General features: G+C 41.3%; 1 protein-coding gene across 1 annotated transcript in view; it reads left to right on the top strand.

Moving 5' to 3' along the window:
- The window catches only part of SLAMF7 (SLAM family member 7), a 46,680-nt gene extending 29,474 nt beyond the window's left edge, over nt 1-17,206 (top strand). The window contains exons 7-13 of the mRNA XM_037067130.1: nt 3,106-3,168; nt 11,102-11,434; nt 12,732-13,004; nt 13,221-13,337; nt 13,794-13,900; nt 15,351-15,413; nt 16,247-17,206. Coding sequence (XP_036923025.1) covers nt 3,106-3,168; nt 11,102-11,434; nt 12,732-13,004; nt 13,221-13,337; nt 13,794-13,900; nt 15,351-15,413; nt 16,247-16,315 — 1,025 coding nt within the window. The 3' untranslated portion in view covers nt 16,316-17,206. The remainder of the gene's footprint in view (nt 1-3,105; nt 3,169-11,101; nt 11,435-12,731; nt 13,005-13,220; nt 13,338-13,793; nt 13,901-15,350; nt 15,414-16,246) is intronic.

Here is a 17,206-nt window from a genome sequence, read left to right as displayed (position 1 = left end):
TAATCACGCAATAGCACAGCTGAGTCCGCCTCCAGAAGAATAGAGGCAGAATTTAACTTACTTGCAATTTTGAGAGAGGTGCTGGGATTGTCCAGAAGAATTGGTTGGTACCTGCCCCTTCTTCCAACAGTGAGCCATAAATTTCCTTTTTGCTCCATTAGGTTTGACACTTGGTGAGGTGCATGAATAGTGATAGGCAAGGAAAAGTTTACAGCTTCCTGTAAAAGCTCATCCCTGGACAGTGTAATTTAGTTTCCTTGACAAGTATGTGATGGGTTGCAGAATGTCACTAAGCACTTGGGTGAGGACTCCTAGGGCAATGACCTGCCTATCACAAACCTATAATTGAAAGGGCTTTAGTAGGTTTGGAAGCCCCAAGGCCAGTACAGAAGGCAGGTGCTCCATCAGGGACCCAAAGGCCTGAGTGCACTCCTTCATCCACTCTAAAGGGCTATATTGTGGCCCTTTCAGAACTTCATATAAAGTGGTTTAGGAATGAGCCCAAAGTTTGGAATCCAAAAGTGGCAATAGCTTGCCATAACCAGGAATCCTCTTAACTGTTTCTTGGTATTGGGAACTCTCACCCAAATTATGGTTTCATTTCTGTTTCCAAATAAGACTCCTTTTACCATGTTCATGCAGGAACCCACAACACTTTACTGCTTGTTGTCTGGGACTTCTGTGCTGACACTTTATGGTCACAAGTTGCCAGGTGACTCAAGATAGCTATAATATTAGCTAAACATTACTAAAATGATGTCCCAGTAATTAAGAGGTCATCTACATATTGTAACAGGGTATCTCCTTCTAGTCTTAGATCCTTTAAGCCTTGGATCAGTGTCTCCCCAAAAACTATGGGAGAATTCTTGGTCCCTGGTGGTAAGACATTCCAGTAGTACTGAATTTTGACCTGAGATTCCAGGTCCTGCCATTCAAAAATCAAACAATGGTTAAAAATCTTGTACAACTGAAATGCAAAACAAAAACAAAAACAAAAATATGAACATCTTTTAAGTTCAGTAATGAATAACAGAGGCTATCCCCTCTAGTATAATGTTCGCCAAAATATGAAGATTCAAGACAGTGGGGTGAATGTCCTGTGAATGTTATTTATGGCTCTTAAATCTTGTACAGCTTGATACTCATTTGAGTGGGGTTTCTTAACAGGCAATATGGGTGTATTTAATGGGGAGTATCGGGGCTGAATAAGTCCATATTCCTGAAACTTCTGAATTATTGGTCATATTCCTTCTGGGCCCTCTTTCCACAGGGATACTGCCTCTTTTGGGGAGTCCCAGCCCCTGGTTTGAGATCCACTTTAACAGGGAAGGCTCATTAGCTCTCCCTGACTTTCCAGTAGCCCACACAATAGGGTTTACCCCATTCTCAAGTTCTTCTGGAGGGGCTTATTTTTCTTCTTCCTCCCATATTTTCATTAAGGAGCTGGCAAGCATATTTTGAAGGGACCTGTAGGTGGAGCTATTGTTCTTCTGGAGAGAAACGATCTGAGCATGAAGTTTGACAGCAAGTTTCTTCCCAAAAAAGAAATTGGATACTTAGGAACTTATAAAAGTTTATAAGTAAAAACCTTATCTCCCACGGCACATTCCAGTGGTTTTAAGTAACACTGGCTTTCAGGACTTCCAGAAATTTCGGTTAGAGTTACAGCCCACTACAAGGACTCAGAGGTCTATTGACCATGGAATATGTCACTTTGGTATCAATTGAAAAATCTACAATTTGTGCCCCCCCCCCACTGTTAGTTTTATCTGAGATTCCTGGAGGGGGAGTGACTTTAATGGGTTGTTATAATAATTGAACCTCTGGGCCCCATCACTCATCTTCAGAACTAATGCTTTTTCCAGCATAACTCAAATTCTCAGCCTGACCTCCTTTTCCCTCACGTAGGACACTCATTTTTCCAGTGCCCCTTTCCTTTGTAACGCATGCATTGATCAGTGGCAAGTGTTTTAGATAGGGGTTGGTGCCCCTTGCCCACTGACAGAATTACCCTGAAACCTGTTCCAAGAAACTAATGGCTTCTTGGGCCTTTTTCTGTTCCCTGTCATTATAAACTTTGATGGCAATGCCTACTAGTTGGGAAAGATTCATTTCTATTCCTCCCTTAATTTCTCAAGTTTCTGTCTGGTGTCAGGTGCACTTTGAGAGATAAAGGTCATATTCACCACTCCAATACTTTCAGGGGCTGGTGGATCCAATTCAGTGTATTTTTTATAGGCACAGTAAAATTTTTCAAGAAACTCAGAGGAGTCCTCTGTGAGCCTTTTTTGTACTTTCTGTACTATATCCAGACTTTTTAGGGACTCCTTTCTTCAGTCCCTCAAATATGCACCTCTTATAATGCTCTAAGAGAGGAAGGTCATTCTCCCTAGGGTCCCATTTGGCTCAGTTAAAAGCATTGCCTTAGTAGGGCCAGGAGCCCCATCTGGATTTCTGTCCGAAGAAATCAGAAACACTAATTTGAAAGAATATATGCAGCCTTATGTTCATTGTAGCATTATTTACAATTGCCAAGATTTGGAAGCAGTCCAAATGCCCATCAGTAGAGGAGTGGACTAAACAGCTATGGTATGTTTACACTACTCAGTCGTAAAAAGAAGAAAATGTTATTCTTTGCGACGGTATGGATGGACCTGGAGAACATTATACTAAATTATATAAGCCAGTCAGAGAAAGACAAATATCAAATTATTTCACTCCTATATGGAATCTAGTGAACAAACTGAACTGACAAGCAAAATAGAGACAGACTCATAGAGGCAGGCTGACTGCTCTGGGAGGAGGTTGGGAAATGGAGGGATTGAGGAAAAAAACAGAGAAAGAACTCATGGACACAGACAACAGTGATTGCAGGAAGGGGGTGTGGGAGGGAGATGGGGATAGAAAAGGATATAGGGCAGATAAATGGCAATGGAAAAATTACAATAATAAATAAATAAATATTTATAAAAAGAAAGAAGAAGATTAGATATGATTCATTCTTACTTGCTAATCTCATGGCCCCTCCTACTTAAAATCTCAGTTTGGAAAGGAACCTGAGTGCTATGTGAGAGAAGTGGTTTCATTTTAACGACTGACCTCCAGAGAACGATATGCCTATTTCCCCAGTTCATTTCAGCTTCATCTTTCTACTCTACCAGCTCACAGGTGAGTCCAGCCAGATCCTCCTGCTCTCTTGACTACCTTCTTTATTTTGAGGATCCTGGATCCACTCTGGGGCTCTGGCTCAACTCAGCAGGCTCTGCTTCTCTATCCAATGCTTCTTTTTACATCACATTGTTACTGTACAGGGAATAGGCTGGAGCATGTCTGCCTCAGGTCAGCCTGTACCTACAGTATGTGTGTGGGTTCTTGACTGTGTAAGAAAGATTTCACAGCCTGAGTACAGGTGACTTTGGTAGTACTGGGGACAGTGAAACGAAGGAAGAACTTATGGTAGAAGAAGTAACAGGAGAGAGCTTAGGTAATGTTCTGCTTTGGCTCCCTAGAAATATTATATAAAAGGAGTGAGCCAAGGTGGGGCTTCTCTAAGGTCACTAAGAAGTGAAGGTCCCAGTGACAGAAGTGAGACAAAGCAGATCTGCTTTTAGCTCACTGGGAAGTCCGAAAAAGGGGGCCTTGGAGACAGGACCAGAGGGTAAGTTCAGGGCAAGCTGTCTTCTCATTGCTCCCTCCCCTTAGAATTTCAGAGGAAGTAAAAAGTTCATGTCTGGGCGATGGAGATAGGCATGCTCTAGAGTGAGCCCATACCCAGTCTTCGTCTTGAGGGTTTTTATCCCTCTTCTGCAGGTGAGAATCTTAAGGAAGGATTACAGCAGTACATTTATCAGCTTTATAGGTGTGTTTTTAAGATGGTGATGCATCAAAAATGATCATATGGGTGGCTATTCTTTGGTCTGCTTTACTGTTTTACTTTCTTGGGTCTGTCTGACTTGTAATGGGGTTTTTGTTATTTGTTCCCTTTACTTTATCCGTCCTTGGGTTTGGCTGACACAAATGACATTAATTGGATTTCTATTGTCTAGCTTCCAGACCAGGGAGTTTTAGGCTGCATATTCTCTGCTTAGGGAGGAGAGGTATAAACCATTGCTCTCAAGTGTCCTTGGTTAGAGGAGATAAGATCTTGCAATTCACAAGCTGGCTGTAAATTGGGCAAACTGTTTGGCCTTATTTTATTTCTTTGTCTCAGTTTCCCTATTACAGTTACTCAGGAATTTCCCTAGCTTTTTACTAATCTGTCACACTATGATCTCTGAATCACTGAGAGCAGAAGGAGATTGAAGAAAGAAGAGAAGGAATGACTCCGGGACCAACTCTCTTTCTGCCCATTCTAGGGAAGAAAGGGCTGAAAAAGTGGTGTATCAGAAAAACCTATGTCCTAATTACAAGTTCTGCCACAGATTAGATAAAGAATGTAATTTTCCCTGGACCTTAGCCATCCCTCCCTTTGAGGACACCTTTAAAAGCAAAATGATATCATACAGGTGTATCTTTATTTTTTTACAAATACATACTTAAAATAACTTCTTTAAATACATTTATAAAATATCTAAGTATTTTATACTTAGAAATATATTTTAAATGATTATGCAAAACAATGATATCAGTGAAAGGAAACATTTGCATTTTATCTCTTAACCTAAGCAATTTGATCAGCCTCTATGTAGAAAGCCAACTCGTATTGTAGGTACTTTATGTTTAGTGTTCTGAAGAACTGGAGACTTCTTCCACCTGTCACAGGAACTCTATCTAGTCTTTGGACGTTTTACTAACCTGAGGAATCTCAGAACAGACCAGGAGCTCCATAAATTAGGAATACATTTCCAGTAATCAAACTCATGGGGTACTTCCATGAGGTCTCTGTTTGAGGACCTGGCATAGCTAATTTGTTTATGTGTGCCCCAGGCCTGCTTATAGTGATCTGTTCAAGACCACACAGTCAGTCAGCACTCCCAGTTTTTATTACCGCATCATGTTTAGCATCAACAGATTCTCACTCTCCTTGAGTTCATTAGAAGTCTGTATTTTTAGAAAGCACATGATTCTAAGCAGTTGGTCCTAAAATAGGCTCTCATTTCGAAAGCCATTTCCCTGAACGGAAGTGGTGATTGAAGTGCAACTTGGGAAGCTGAGGTGGGGGAAGACAGCAGGTACACGCCCAAAACCTGAACTGTGGGCATCAAGGCACAAGTGCTTCAGGAGGCTATGGGCAGCCTGTGTGGTACACTTCCCATTGTGAAAAGGCATACAGGATTGTCATAGAGCCTCCAGTGGGCAGGACAGTGGGAACAGGGCTGGCCCTAGACAAGGACTCCTGGGTTTGACTTGGTAGCTATATTCTGTTCCCATTCCGAACTCAGCCTCTGAACCTTGGTCTTTACAAGTATATAATGGAAAATAAAGCTGAACTTGAAGTATTGTAGTATTTTAAATAAAATATCAAAGACAAAACAATGATAATAATAATCATTATTTATTAAGTTCCTCCTATTTCTAAGGCATTTTCTATACAATCTTCTCACAAGTCTATAAGGTAGATATTATTATCCCTGATTTATAGGTGAGAAAACTTAGGCTTAGAGAGGTCAAAGTATCTTGGAAAAAATTACACAGCTAATAAGAGGGAGATCAGAGACTGAGTTTCCAAAGCTGGTGTTCTTTTTATCACACCAACCTGCCTAACATTAGCTAACACCAGGGAGGTGCTCCATAAATGCATATTCAACCCGACTCTTTCCAGAAGAGCTTGTTGTGATTCCTTCTCCACCCTCCTCCCAGGTATGTGAGTCCAAAGTAGGGACTAGAAATGCCCATGAAGAGCAAGTAACTCTTGTTTCCAAAATATGAATGCACCAACAGGGGCCCACACTGGCCAAGTTAAGAGGAGCTAAAGAGCAGCTCTGTTGCCTCAGTATTCTCATCTGGAAAATGGGCACAATAACTTGTCCCCTCACAAAAACGTTGTGATGATTAAATGATACAGGAGTGCTGATAAGACAAGTAAAAAAAAAGTGGGTAAGGGGGAATCAGGAAAGTGTTGGAAAGGACCGGAAGAGATGAGAAAGAGAAGACAGGAGATGAGCAAGGATCAGAGCAGTAGTAGAGAGTGTGAATGTGAACATTATGTGCTAGGATGGGAGGAGTGGTAAACTTGTAGGACAAACTGGGAGGTTTGTAAGCCTCTTTTTCATGTACAGATAATTCCTGATTTTTGTGTCTCAACATGCTATTTTTCAACTTTATGATGGTGTGTATCAGTAGAAATTGAACTTCAATTTTATCATTTTGATGCTTTCCCAGGATAGCAATATGCAATAAAATGCTCTCTCATTAAGCTGGGCAGTGACAGCCACCCACAGCTCCCCGTCAGCCACGGGACTTTAAAGGTCTACAGCCTATACTCTACAGTGTACTGTGTTGCCAGTGTTTATTGGATTTTGAGTTTTGCATTTTTGCACCCCATCATGTCTACAAAATGCTTATCGGTGTCTCTTGCTTCTGGTGAGAAAAGGAAGAAGACAATTACTCTTGAGATGAAATATGTGAAAATGAAACTCAAGATAATTGCCCAACTGTAGGCTAATGTTAGTGTTCTGTGCACACTTAATGTATGCAAGGCTAAGATCCAGTGTTAGGTAAATTAGTGTATTAAGTGCATTTTTGACTTCATGATTTTTCAACTTATGATAGTTTTATCAGGCTAACCCCATTATAAGTCAAGGGTCATCTGTACATGGCACTGATTTAAAATGCTCTTTACAGGGTACATTTGTAAAGGAGAAGTTGGGTAAAAAGAAGTAGTTTCCAAAATCTTTTTCTTTTTTAAGCAGTGGTTTCCTTTTTCTGAAATGAAATCTTGCAGAGAAACAAACAAGTAAATGACTCTAGTGAAGGGAGCTGAAATCTCTCTGATGGAGGGTAAGGGCCAATTATCCCTATCTCCATTCCCCAACTCCTACACCTTCCTCTAAGCTCCTCAGCAGAACACTGAGGGACTGCCACAGAACTCAAGGGTGGCAGGAGGCACTGCTTGGGAAATTCTGCCTTAGGAGCCCTGATTCTTAATCTTGGTCTTCCACTAGCTTGAAATATGCCACTATAAAATCCTCAGAGCATCTGTCTCCTCACTTATAAAGTGAGACTGAACCAAGTAGTCCCTAAGAGTCCTCCCAGCTCCATAATGCTCTAATCCTTGGTTTCCATACGGAAGGTGCCATGACATGGTGGTGCATTCTGATGGAGGCACAGAGTACTGGGAGAGGTGCTCAGGGACCGGGCTAGGAAGTGGGGGGTGGGCTTTATACACTCCCCTAGCCTGAAGTCTTTCTCCTAAGTCACCATCCCTTGATTCTAGCTGTACTGATGATGTCCCTTCCTCCTAATTTGGCTCCCTCCCTCCACTCAGCTTTTGAGCCTTAGAGAAAACAGGTTAAAGGGCAGAGGTAATAACTCAAAGTAAAGGGAAGTAGCAAAGAGGAGGAGCTATTGTCCCTTTCTGTTATGGAGGACATTTTAAAGCTGACTTCCCTGACACCAAAAATAACTGCATTTTGGCTAAAGAAGAAGGCAAATTATCTCCTGCCCAGCTCCCTTAATCTCCAAAGGCAGGTTGGCAGAGAATATTTGCTGAATATTCCCTGTGTGGTGTGAGTGACTGGTCTAAAGGCATTAGGTTCCGAACCACTTTTTGAGAAGCTCACCTTGCCAAGAAGCCACCCAAAGAAGTTTTGGGAAATCTCTGCTTCTCATTTTTTAGCCATCCTCGTGAAAATGAAACAAATAATGGGAAGCTTTCTCAAGGTCTGCTCCTCATAGCACTACTCTCTGCCCTCCCTCCTGCCTCCTACCATGTCACAGACTGCCCTGTATACTTCTCAAAATGCTTTCAGATCCATATTCACCTCATTTTCCCCTAAGTCCTGGCAAACAAAGGTTATTTTTCCCTATGAAAGTTGAGAACACTGAAACTCAAAGTGTTAAGAGGTGAGGCAATAGTGGAAGGAACGTAGGCCTTTGAGACAGAGGAACTAATAATTTTCTCTGTTATTTTCCAGTTTGGGAAATTGGGAAATTCACTTAGTATCTTGGAGCCCCAGTGTCCTCATCTAAAAAGTGGAGCTTCACCCTTATCTCACAGAATTGCTTTGAGAATCAAGGAAAATAATGCCCATTAAACTAGTTTATGAACTACAATGTGACATCAAGTGTTTGTTGTTGTAGTTATTATTATGAATGAGCCAGAATGAAACCCAGCTTTTCTGAATACCAGTTAGGCCAGAGCTCTGAATCTTTTACACCACTCCATACATCTTGGAGGAGAAGCCATCTTTACCCCTCCTTGTGTGAGACCCATCACCAGGTGATCTGGAGGAAAATGCCTGTAGACATTGGCTAACTCATAGCAAAATTGTATGTCCAATCACTACTTAGGGGACTATCTCCTTCTGAAGAATTTAAAGTAAAAAATAAATTGTTGGTGGATTGTCACAAGGTGCATGTGAGAAACAGTTGGAGACTTCCTCAGGGAAGGGCTTTGAACCAGGCTTTATGGGTCTTGAATAAAGTTAGATAAGCAGGGAGAATGTAAAGCACAAAACAAAAGTTTGTGAGGTAGATAGTAAATGAGACCAGGTGAGGAGGGAGGAGTGGCTGCTTGCCTGATGGCAGGAAGTGGGTGGCTGTCCTGGGCTTCCTATCTTTCCACAGCCTCATACCATCATTCTGGCCTTAGAGCAAAAGTACTGGGATTCTCTCATATACAGTCAACCCAGGTCATATGATACCTCTGAATTAATTACCACTCCAGAGGAAGGCTACCACTACCTCTGCTGGGTGCCCATCGTTTGTACCCAAATCAACTGGAAATAACAAAATGAGGAAGGATGTAAATGGATGCCAAGGAGGCAAGTTACACCACTCACTGCATTGATCTAGGTGGGAGGGTAGATGAGTCTCACAGGACCAAATCCTCCCTGGTTTTGTAGGTAGGCATTAGTAGTCACTCATTCTCCAGAGTCAGCTCATCCCACAGGTCATGTTAAGTACAGCCATTGTACTTTCCCCAAGTACCTGTTACTCCCCCTTTTATCACACATGTAGTTACTTATTTGATGACAATCTTCCAACCCCATGAATGCAAGGATCATGACTAGCTTGTCCCCAGTTATACACTCGGCTCCTAAACAGTGCCTGGAACAAATATGGAACCAAATACATTTTTGTGAAAGGAAGAAAGGACTGAATGAAAAAAACATGACCTACTCAGACATGTTAGAACTCCAGAAAGTCACAGCTTTAGGCAAGAAGCCAGCACAAAAAGGGAAAATGCAGTTCAGTCTTGGGCAGCTGAGAAGAGAAGTTTCTTGTTTCTGCATCCCTTTTCACAGTCAACTGGAAAGAAAAAACAAAACTTGTTGGAACTCACTAACCTTGCCCCTATCCTCTGAACTCACATTTAGGAGCTGGCATGGAGCTACTTTCTTCTTTCATGACCCCTCTTCCCGCCCTGGCAATTTGCATTATCATTCTTCAGTTTGACTCTAACAAAAGCCTATAAATTTGAAGATATGTCTTTATGTCACCACACAGTTCACATTTTTTTTTTTACTTTTACCCTGAGGATGTAGCACCACATGTGTGAAGTGAAAAAATAACGGTTCAGAGCTTAAATGTGTGTACACATGGTAAAGCACTAAAGCCACATCCTTAAAATTTTGTCACCTCCTTGACACCTCCAAGTAGGTGTATCTCCCCAAAACCTTATGTGTAGACAAAATTACTCAGTTGCCCTAAATCCAAGGATTACACCTACTTGAAGGCAAGTGATATCTAATCTTTGTTTGACTGCAAACTACAGGGTCCAGCAAAAGTAACACCTGCTTGAGTGTGGTTGGTAGGGTACACGAATATCTCTCATGAAATGGACAGCAATTTGAAAATTTTACCTAAAATGTCATATGGTGTGCTGGAGTGGGATATTATTATGTTACAGAATCACATGCATATGATTTTGTAATAAAAAGGGGAGCATTATTTGTGCTATTAACTTATTAACTTCTTCCATGTATTAACTTGTATTCCCTGTATTAACTTCTTCCATCTCTGTTGTTAAAGTGAAAGAATACATGCATTAACTGATCCATCAAAAAAAAATTTAATTGATTTCATTTGTGACATTTACTGGGACTACTTTGATACCCCTTGAGATTATCAAAAAGCAACGGAAAAACCATTCTGCCTGAGTATTGAGGAAGCAGGGAGAACAGTTTTTTTAAAAAAAAATCATATTCCTTAACAGAATGACTTGATAAGGGCCTGAGGGACTCAAAAAATATATTCACTGACTGATAAATTATGAGCGTGATATTTGATCAAAAGAATCAGCTTCGAGGACAGTACTTTTGAAAATAAATTTAAAAATTAAGTTGGCCAAGATCAAGAACCTGTAATCAAGGGACTAGGTGAACATTTGGAAGCATCAGATTCTCTTACTCTGAAATACTGGGAGAGCAGCTTATTCTTGCAGGAAGGTCACTAAAGGACATAAAAGGGAAATTGGGATTCTCAGGTCCTCTCTGCCATAAAATAGAAAAATAAATTATCCCCAAATTTCTAAGCTATCACTATCATTAAGAACTTATAACCTACCTACCAATGTTCTGTGCTGTGCTTGGAAACCACTACCCCATATTAGGCAGGCTATTCCTTCTTTACCTGCATCTGAATTAGCTCTCCCAGGAACAATGGGGATAGGAGGATGGTGCCTTAAGTGGAGCTTGGACAGTAACTCACAGTTGTCCTCCTGCAGGAATTTGTCAAGGATAGAGCTGGTTCTTGTGGTCTACCTCAGAGCTTCAGCCAGAGGTCTCTGGGAGGAGGGTGGATTCATGGGGGTGTCACCCCTTTCAGAAAAAGGTTCTGACCTCAATGCTTTCAAGGGAATGGGGTTCCAAAGGGATTCCCAGGGACTGTTTGGGTTGGACTCTGAGGGTTTCTTGGAACCTTCCTAGAACCCAAAGTGAGTGAATAATTGGTGGAAAGGGTAGGAACTCACCTTTATTTTATGATTATGTGTCTGCAGGGTCAGCAGCCTCTAGAGCCCCAAAGGAGCTGGTTGGTGCCCTTGGTGGGTCTGTGACTTTCCCTCTGACACACTCAGTAAATTCGATTGACAGCATTGTCTGGACCTTTAACACAACTACTCTCATCACCATACAGCCAAAAACAGCAAACAATCAAGACACTGTCATAGTGACTCAAAATCATAACAAGAAAAGGGTGGAGTTCCCACATGGAAACTACTCCCTGAAGCTCAGCAAACTGAATAAGAATGACTCAGGTGCCTATCATGTACAGATATACAGTTCATCCCTCCAGCATCCCTTCACCCAGGAGTATGAGCTGCATGTCTATGGTGAGTGGAACCAGTTCCAAAAGTGAATGACTGCCTTGATAAAATAGTAAATTCCCTGATATTGAAGATGTTTAAGCAAAAGCAGGATAAACACTTGGCAAGAATGTGAAAGAAAGAACTCCTACATGAATGAAGTAGATGTTGCTGACCCCTGAGATCCCCTCCTACTCCAAGATTCTATAAGAGGTAGTGTGGTACAACAGATGGGTGGAATGAGAAGTGGAAATCACACAGGTCTAATGTTGGCTTCTCTATTTACTAGTTGCATGGTCTTAGCCAAGTTACTTAGTATCTTTGAAACTCATTTCCCACGTCCATAAAAGAGAAGAAAGTGATATCTATCTTAGAAAAATTATCAGGTATAAACATCGATCACACTTCTTCCCCTACAGTTTCCAGTCTATTGAGAAATAGACACAAGATTGCAAGAAAGATAAAAATAGCTTTGTTTTTTTTTTCTCTTAAAGCAAGCTAGGAGAAATATTTTACCCTAAGTCTAGAGCTTGGAGCCCGTTCATGGAAGATGAATTTATAAAACAATTATTCAACCAGCTACAAGAATAGCTGCCTCATTCACTGAGATGTAATACCACAGATACCAAGAGATAGACCTCCAAGTTTGCATATAAGAAGTAGGCCATTCACATTGATCCAGGTGGTGTGTGTGTGTGTGTGTGTGTGTGTGTTCCTTTCTGTTGAAGGGAACAGAAGACATGCATCCTGCAGAAAAACCAACTAGCTGGGAGCTGAGGGGGAGGCAAACCACAGTTAGTAGCAATATTATCAGTTCAAACCCACAAATAGAGAAATGTAGATGATAGATGTCAACCTCTTATCATCTCAGCAATGAACCAATTGTTCATTTTTGGAGGGAGAAAAATGAACACCAAGGAGGGAGGGGACCAAAAGTGTTATTCCACCAGAAGAGTAAAGTGAGTCTCCTCTAGGTAGCCTAAGGGCAGGGAAATAGGGAGCCTGTAAAAAAGATAACATTAGCTAACATCTAGAATACATTTAACACAGTGCTTGCCATATGGCTGTGCTTAGTAAATGGCAGCTGCATTCATGTTAGGTTGCTATTATTTCTATTGTTGTTGTTGTTGCTATACAGCTGTAGGAAAGCAGACCTAGGTAGTTCTGTTTCCCAGGTGAGAATGAGAATTCTGCTCTGAATTGTAGCTTCCTCTCTACTTTGTAGCACCTCAGAGAGATTCAGGTCCAGGGTCAAAAGAATAATTCAGAAAAAGGACAGCTATAGGCATAGTTTCCACCCTTGGTTATCCGTTCTCCTTTACAGAGCACCTATCAAAACCCAAAATCACCATGGATCTGCAGAACAATACGAATGGCACCTGTGTGACCAATCTGACATGTTCCATGGAACAAGGAGGAGAGGATGTAACTTATATCTGGAAGTCTTTGGGGCAGACAACCAATGAGTCCCACCATGGTTCCATCCTCCCCATATCCTGGAGGCTAGGGGAAAATGATGTTACCTTCATCTGCATGGCCAGGAACCCTATTAGCAGCAACTCTTCAAACCCCATCTTTGCCAAGGAGCTCTGTGAAGGTGACCATCTCTCCTCTTTCTCCAAAAGCCTGTAGTCTCAGGACCTATAACCTCTTTAGCTACTGGTTCCCATGGGAATGGGTCCTGTGTAAAAACAGGAGACCCCTGGGAAGTCAACAGACTGGGAGAAAAGTGGAAGTTGCTCCAAAAGTTGGGTCATTTCTCCTAGCTGGCTGTTTTTCTTTCCCTGTGCCTCCACTCATTTTCTCTTTAAAGGTGTTGCTGGTGACCTATATTCCACCATGGCCCTGAAATTCCTGTGGATTTTCTTACTTCTCAGTGTCCTTGTACTGGTGACAATTATTTTCATTACATGGAGACAAAACAGAAAAGGTAGAGCATGTACCATTTTTGTCTTATCCTCATTCATGCCTTTTCCACCTCATTTATTCAGCAAACATATGCTAACTGTGTGCCAGACTTAGTACTAGGCATAAGGATTCAGAAATGAAGGGGCCATAGTCTCTGCCTCAAGGAGAACAACCTCAGCCTGAATTCTCAGTCCTGGAGCAGAGAGGGTGTTTGAGTCCTTAACTAAGGCCAAGATCCTTCTAGTTCCATCTCTAGTCCCCACCCCTTTCAGAGATTGGAAAGTAAAGTAATGAGGGTAACTAGTTTATCCTGGGATTTTCCTGGGGTTAGTACTAAAAGTCTCATGCCCTGGAAAATCCTTTTATTACAGAGACACCAGGGTAATTGATCGCCCTAAGTAGGTTGTCAGATGGGGTAGAGGGCCAATGGGGATAGTGAGTGGAATGAAGGGCCAGCTCTGATTCTCTACCAACTTAGTTACAGAGTCTATTGAAGAGAAGAAAATGGACACTCATCAGGAAATTCTTAACTACTATCCCCCATCTGGAGAGACCTCAGAGTATGATACAATCTCTAACCTTAATGTGAGTCCATTCCCACCTTTCCTGGAGTCTTATCATTCTATCTGAAGCCCTTCTTGTTTTACTTGAGATTTTTCCATGTATTTGGACAACATGAGAGATGAGGATGTATAGCCTTTGAAACCCAATACATTTGTGTTTCCCCTGGGTCTTTATGGATTCTCTCTCATGCAGAAGCCGGTGACCTGTGGGTCACCTGGTTCTGACCCAACCAATAATGCTCACACTGTGGCCTATGGAATCACCTTTTTCCTCCACAGTTCATAACAGCTACTCAGCAGGCCTGATCCCTTTAGCATATGGGGTCAGTAGATTGGATTTATGGATGCCTTTTTCTATGAGGCAACTCAAAAAGCCATCAGGGAAGGACTCAAATGGCCCACAGTGGCTCTGGGCCTACACTCAGAGTTTCCCAAGTGTCTGTTATCAAGCTGAAGTAAATAAACACAAGGTTAATCCAAAGGAAACTCTGAAAAGAATAAAAATAAAGTTTAAAAATAGCCAAATAGACAGAGGCAATCTGGAGGCATGAACTATGTAGACAACTTCAAAAGTCTCCCCAGGAACAATCATTGTAGTCCAGGCTGGAATAGCTTCTTAGAGGTCATAATGAGAGCACTTTTATGCATAGGCCCACTTAATTTAAAAAGAAGAAAAGAACATTTTGGAGCCTCAAAATCCTAGTTTTACTCCTGCCCTTGGGTTCCATCAATCAGAGGGATTTCTCAATTGGGTCTCTCAATCGGGTTGCACCTTCCTACTGTTACCTGCAACTTTTCCAAAAGCAGACACTACATTTTTTCTTCAAAGTTAGTGTACAAGAGTGCTTTTTTTTTTCCTGTAGGGAGAATGCTCTGTGCTCCACTCAGCCTGGCCTCTGTCCAAGCTGATCACTTTAGGTTCATGCCCCACCCCCACTTCATTCAAGACACATTCCCAGGAGAACACACAACTGGATATACTGGATGTTCAGGAATATAGTTCATTTTCTCAGGATATTTTTCTCTGTCCCGAAAGGAGCTTTTATTATTGCTATTATTGTTATATTGTTTTGTTTAGTACTATCAGTCATCCTTGGTGATTTGTTCCAAAGGCTCTTTTGACTGATGGAAAAGTTTATTTGCAACATTAGCAATACTACTTCAAATTATCCTTTAGTTACCTTAGAGGCTCATAGCTCATGTGACTTATATATTTTTAAATTCATTTAAACACAAAACACTTTTAAAATACTGTAATTATTTCTTTAAACAAGTTATTCATAATTATAACAATCATCTACAAGAGCACTTCCCACTACTCATTTCTCTTCCAGAATCCTCTATCCCTCTTGCCTTCTTTCTCTATCTCTGCTTTCCTTTCTCTGGATTCTAGACATCTATTTGGCCTTGTTTATGTGATGCAGGGGTAGATGATGATTTCTCTTTTTTTGTTTTCTTTTTGTTTTTAATAGAAAAGAATTCCAAAAGAAAATTCTGTAAATACGGTTTATTCTGTGATACAATTACCCCAAAAGGTAAGACACGTTAGAACTTAGTTTTATCTTAGTTGTTCCATCACTTTTTGTAGTTCAATCTTAGCTTAAAATGTCTTGGGCCCCAGGGACCTCATATACCCTGGCTTGGAAATAATAGATCCCCAGGATCTCCCCACTCATTTTGCTTGGAGAGAATAGAAGAGAATTTTGTTTTAGGGGTCAAATGGGGGTAATGTGGAACAAATAGGAGACAGTTTCTAGGTAGGAATAATAGGAACATCAGCAGGATCCTGAGGGCATGAATGGGGTAAAGGGCCATGGTTAGGCTGTGACTGTGAAGGAAGGACAGTTGTAAAGGAGATTCTAGCTTGCTTCTAAGCCACACCAGTAAACTGGAAGCAGAAGAAATTTCCTTTGCTTTTCCACATTCTATGTTATACCTGGTTTGCATACTCCCTGGAGTCTAACTACTAAGGTAATAAGCCTTATTTTATTTCTTCATAGATCACACTTATTTCTTATTTCTTCATAGATCACACTTGGCAGAAGTAGTGATACCTCCTGTCTCCCCTCCCAGCCAGATCAGAAAAGATGAGAATGGGTAAAGCAGTTTGCTAACAGGAAAGGTTGGTTCTGATAGATTATTAGAAGCAAGGTTCAGTTCAGTAAGTAATCAACAAGATAAATATGGGTTAACCTTATGGAATAGTTTCTCTAAAGTCAAAGTGATTAAACAGCAGGAGCAAGCACAGTGGGAGGCTTGGGTTGAGTAATCATGGCAGTGAAGAGTATCTGGAATGGAAGAGTCACTTGTTGGGGATCCAGAGCCCTGCCCCCTTTCACCACTCTGCATTCTTGTGTCTTCTTAACAGATGGAGAAAATCCACTCATTGCCTGCACCAGAAACACCAAGGCAATTTATCTATAAGAATGTCATCTAAACAGTAGTGTACTCCCTCTTATCTCACCCCAAAGAAAATAGTTAAAAGAATTCACTGATATGACAAGAAACATTGAGGAAGATTGAAGAACATTGACTTCCTTCCAGGATAACTGTTGTTTCTGCTACACTGCTGTGAACTCTCCTCAAACTCAGAATATGTAACTATGTCTTCCTAGATATGTGATTGTTAATTTATCAGCCAACCTCAGGCAAGGAACTTAGAAGTGTCTCTTTTGAAATGTCAATGCAGTATCAAACAAATGAATGATGGCTTCATCCCAGGGCTTGGAAGTCAGGAATATTCCAAGGGTCTGATTGTTAAGAGGGCAAAAATGTCAAAACAAGCAGATGTTGTCAGCAGACAGAATAGCCAGAAATAGATTTATTCATCAATTCATTAAGTATGTGCCTGACACTGTGCTGAGCTCAGACAGATTTTAGTCAGTCATGCTCTCTGCTTTGGTGAAATTTGTCCCTCATCGACTATTCAGGCAGTCACAGCAAGCCTGACCACAGATTCCCAGCACTCAGGGAGTCAGGTGTGAATCCACAGGACTTAGGGCTCGAAGAGCAGAGAAGCCAGGTTGAAGACTAGATTTGGAAATGCAGAAGTGTGCCTGACCCAAGGACTCGGACCACTGTTCCAGTTTCATTTATATTCTATGCTGCAAGTGAGAAGCCCAGGCCTTAGGCCTGTATAGGAACCTATTTCATTGGAGAAACTGAGCCTGGAGACACATTACAAATTCATTATGGTAGACTTAGAGTCACGGTGTGGTCACTTGGAAACCTTTAAAGTTGGTAAATTAATTTAACCAATATCTATTGAGTGTTGTGGACTGCTCTGCCTGGTTTCAGGAATTGTAACTCTACCCCCTGTTGCTGAGGA

Source organism: Sturnira hondurensis, unplaced genomic scaffold (genome assembly GCF_014824575.4).
Source record: "Sturnira hondurensis isolate 20B ecotype Veracruz unplaced genomic scaffold, ASM1482457v3 Scaffold0017082, whole genome shotgun sequence".
Lineage (NCBI taxonomy): Eukaryota > Metazoa > Chordata > Mammalia > Chiroptera > Phyllostomidae > Sturnira > Sturnira hondurensis.
Note: the sequence above shows the minus strand (reverse complement) of the source record. Positions and strands in the feature narration are given on the sequence as shown.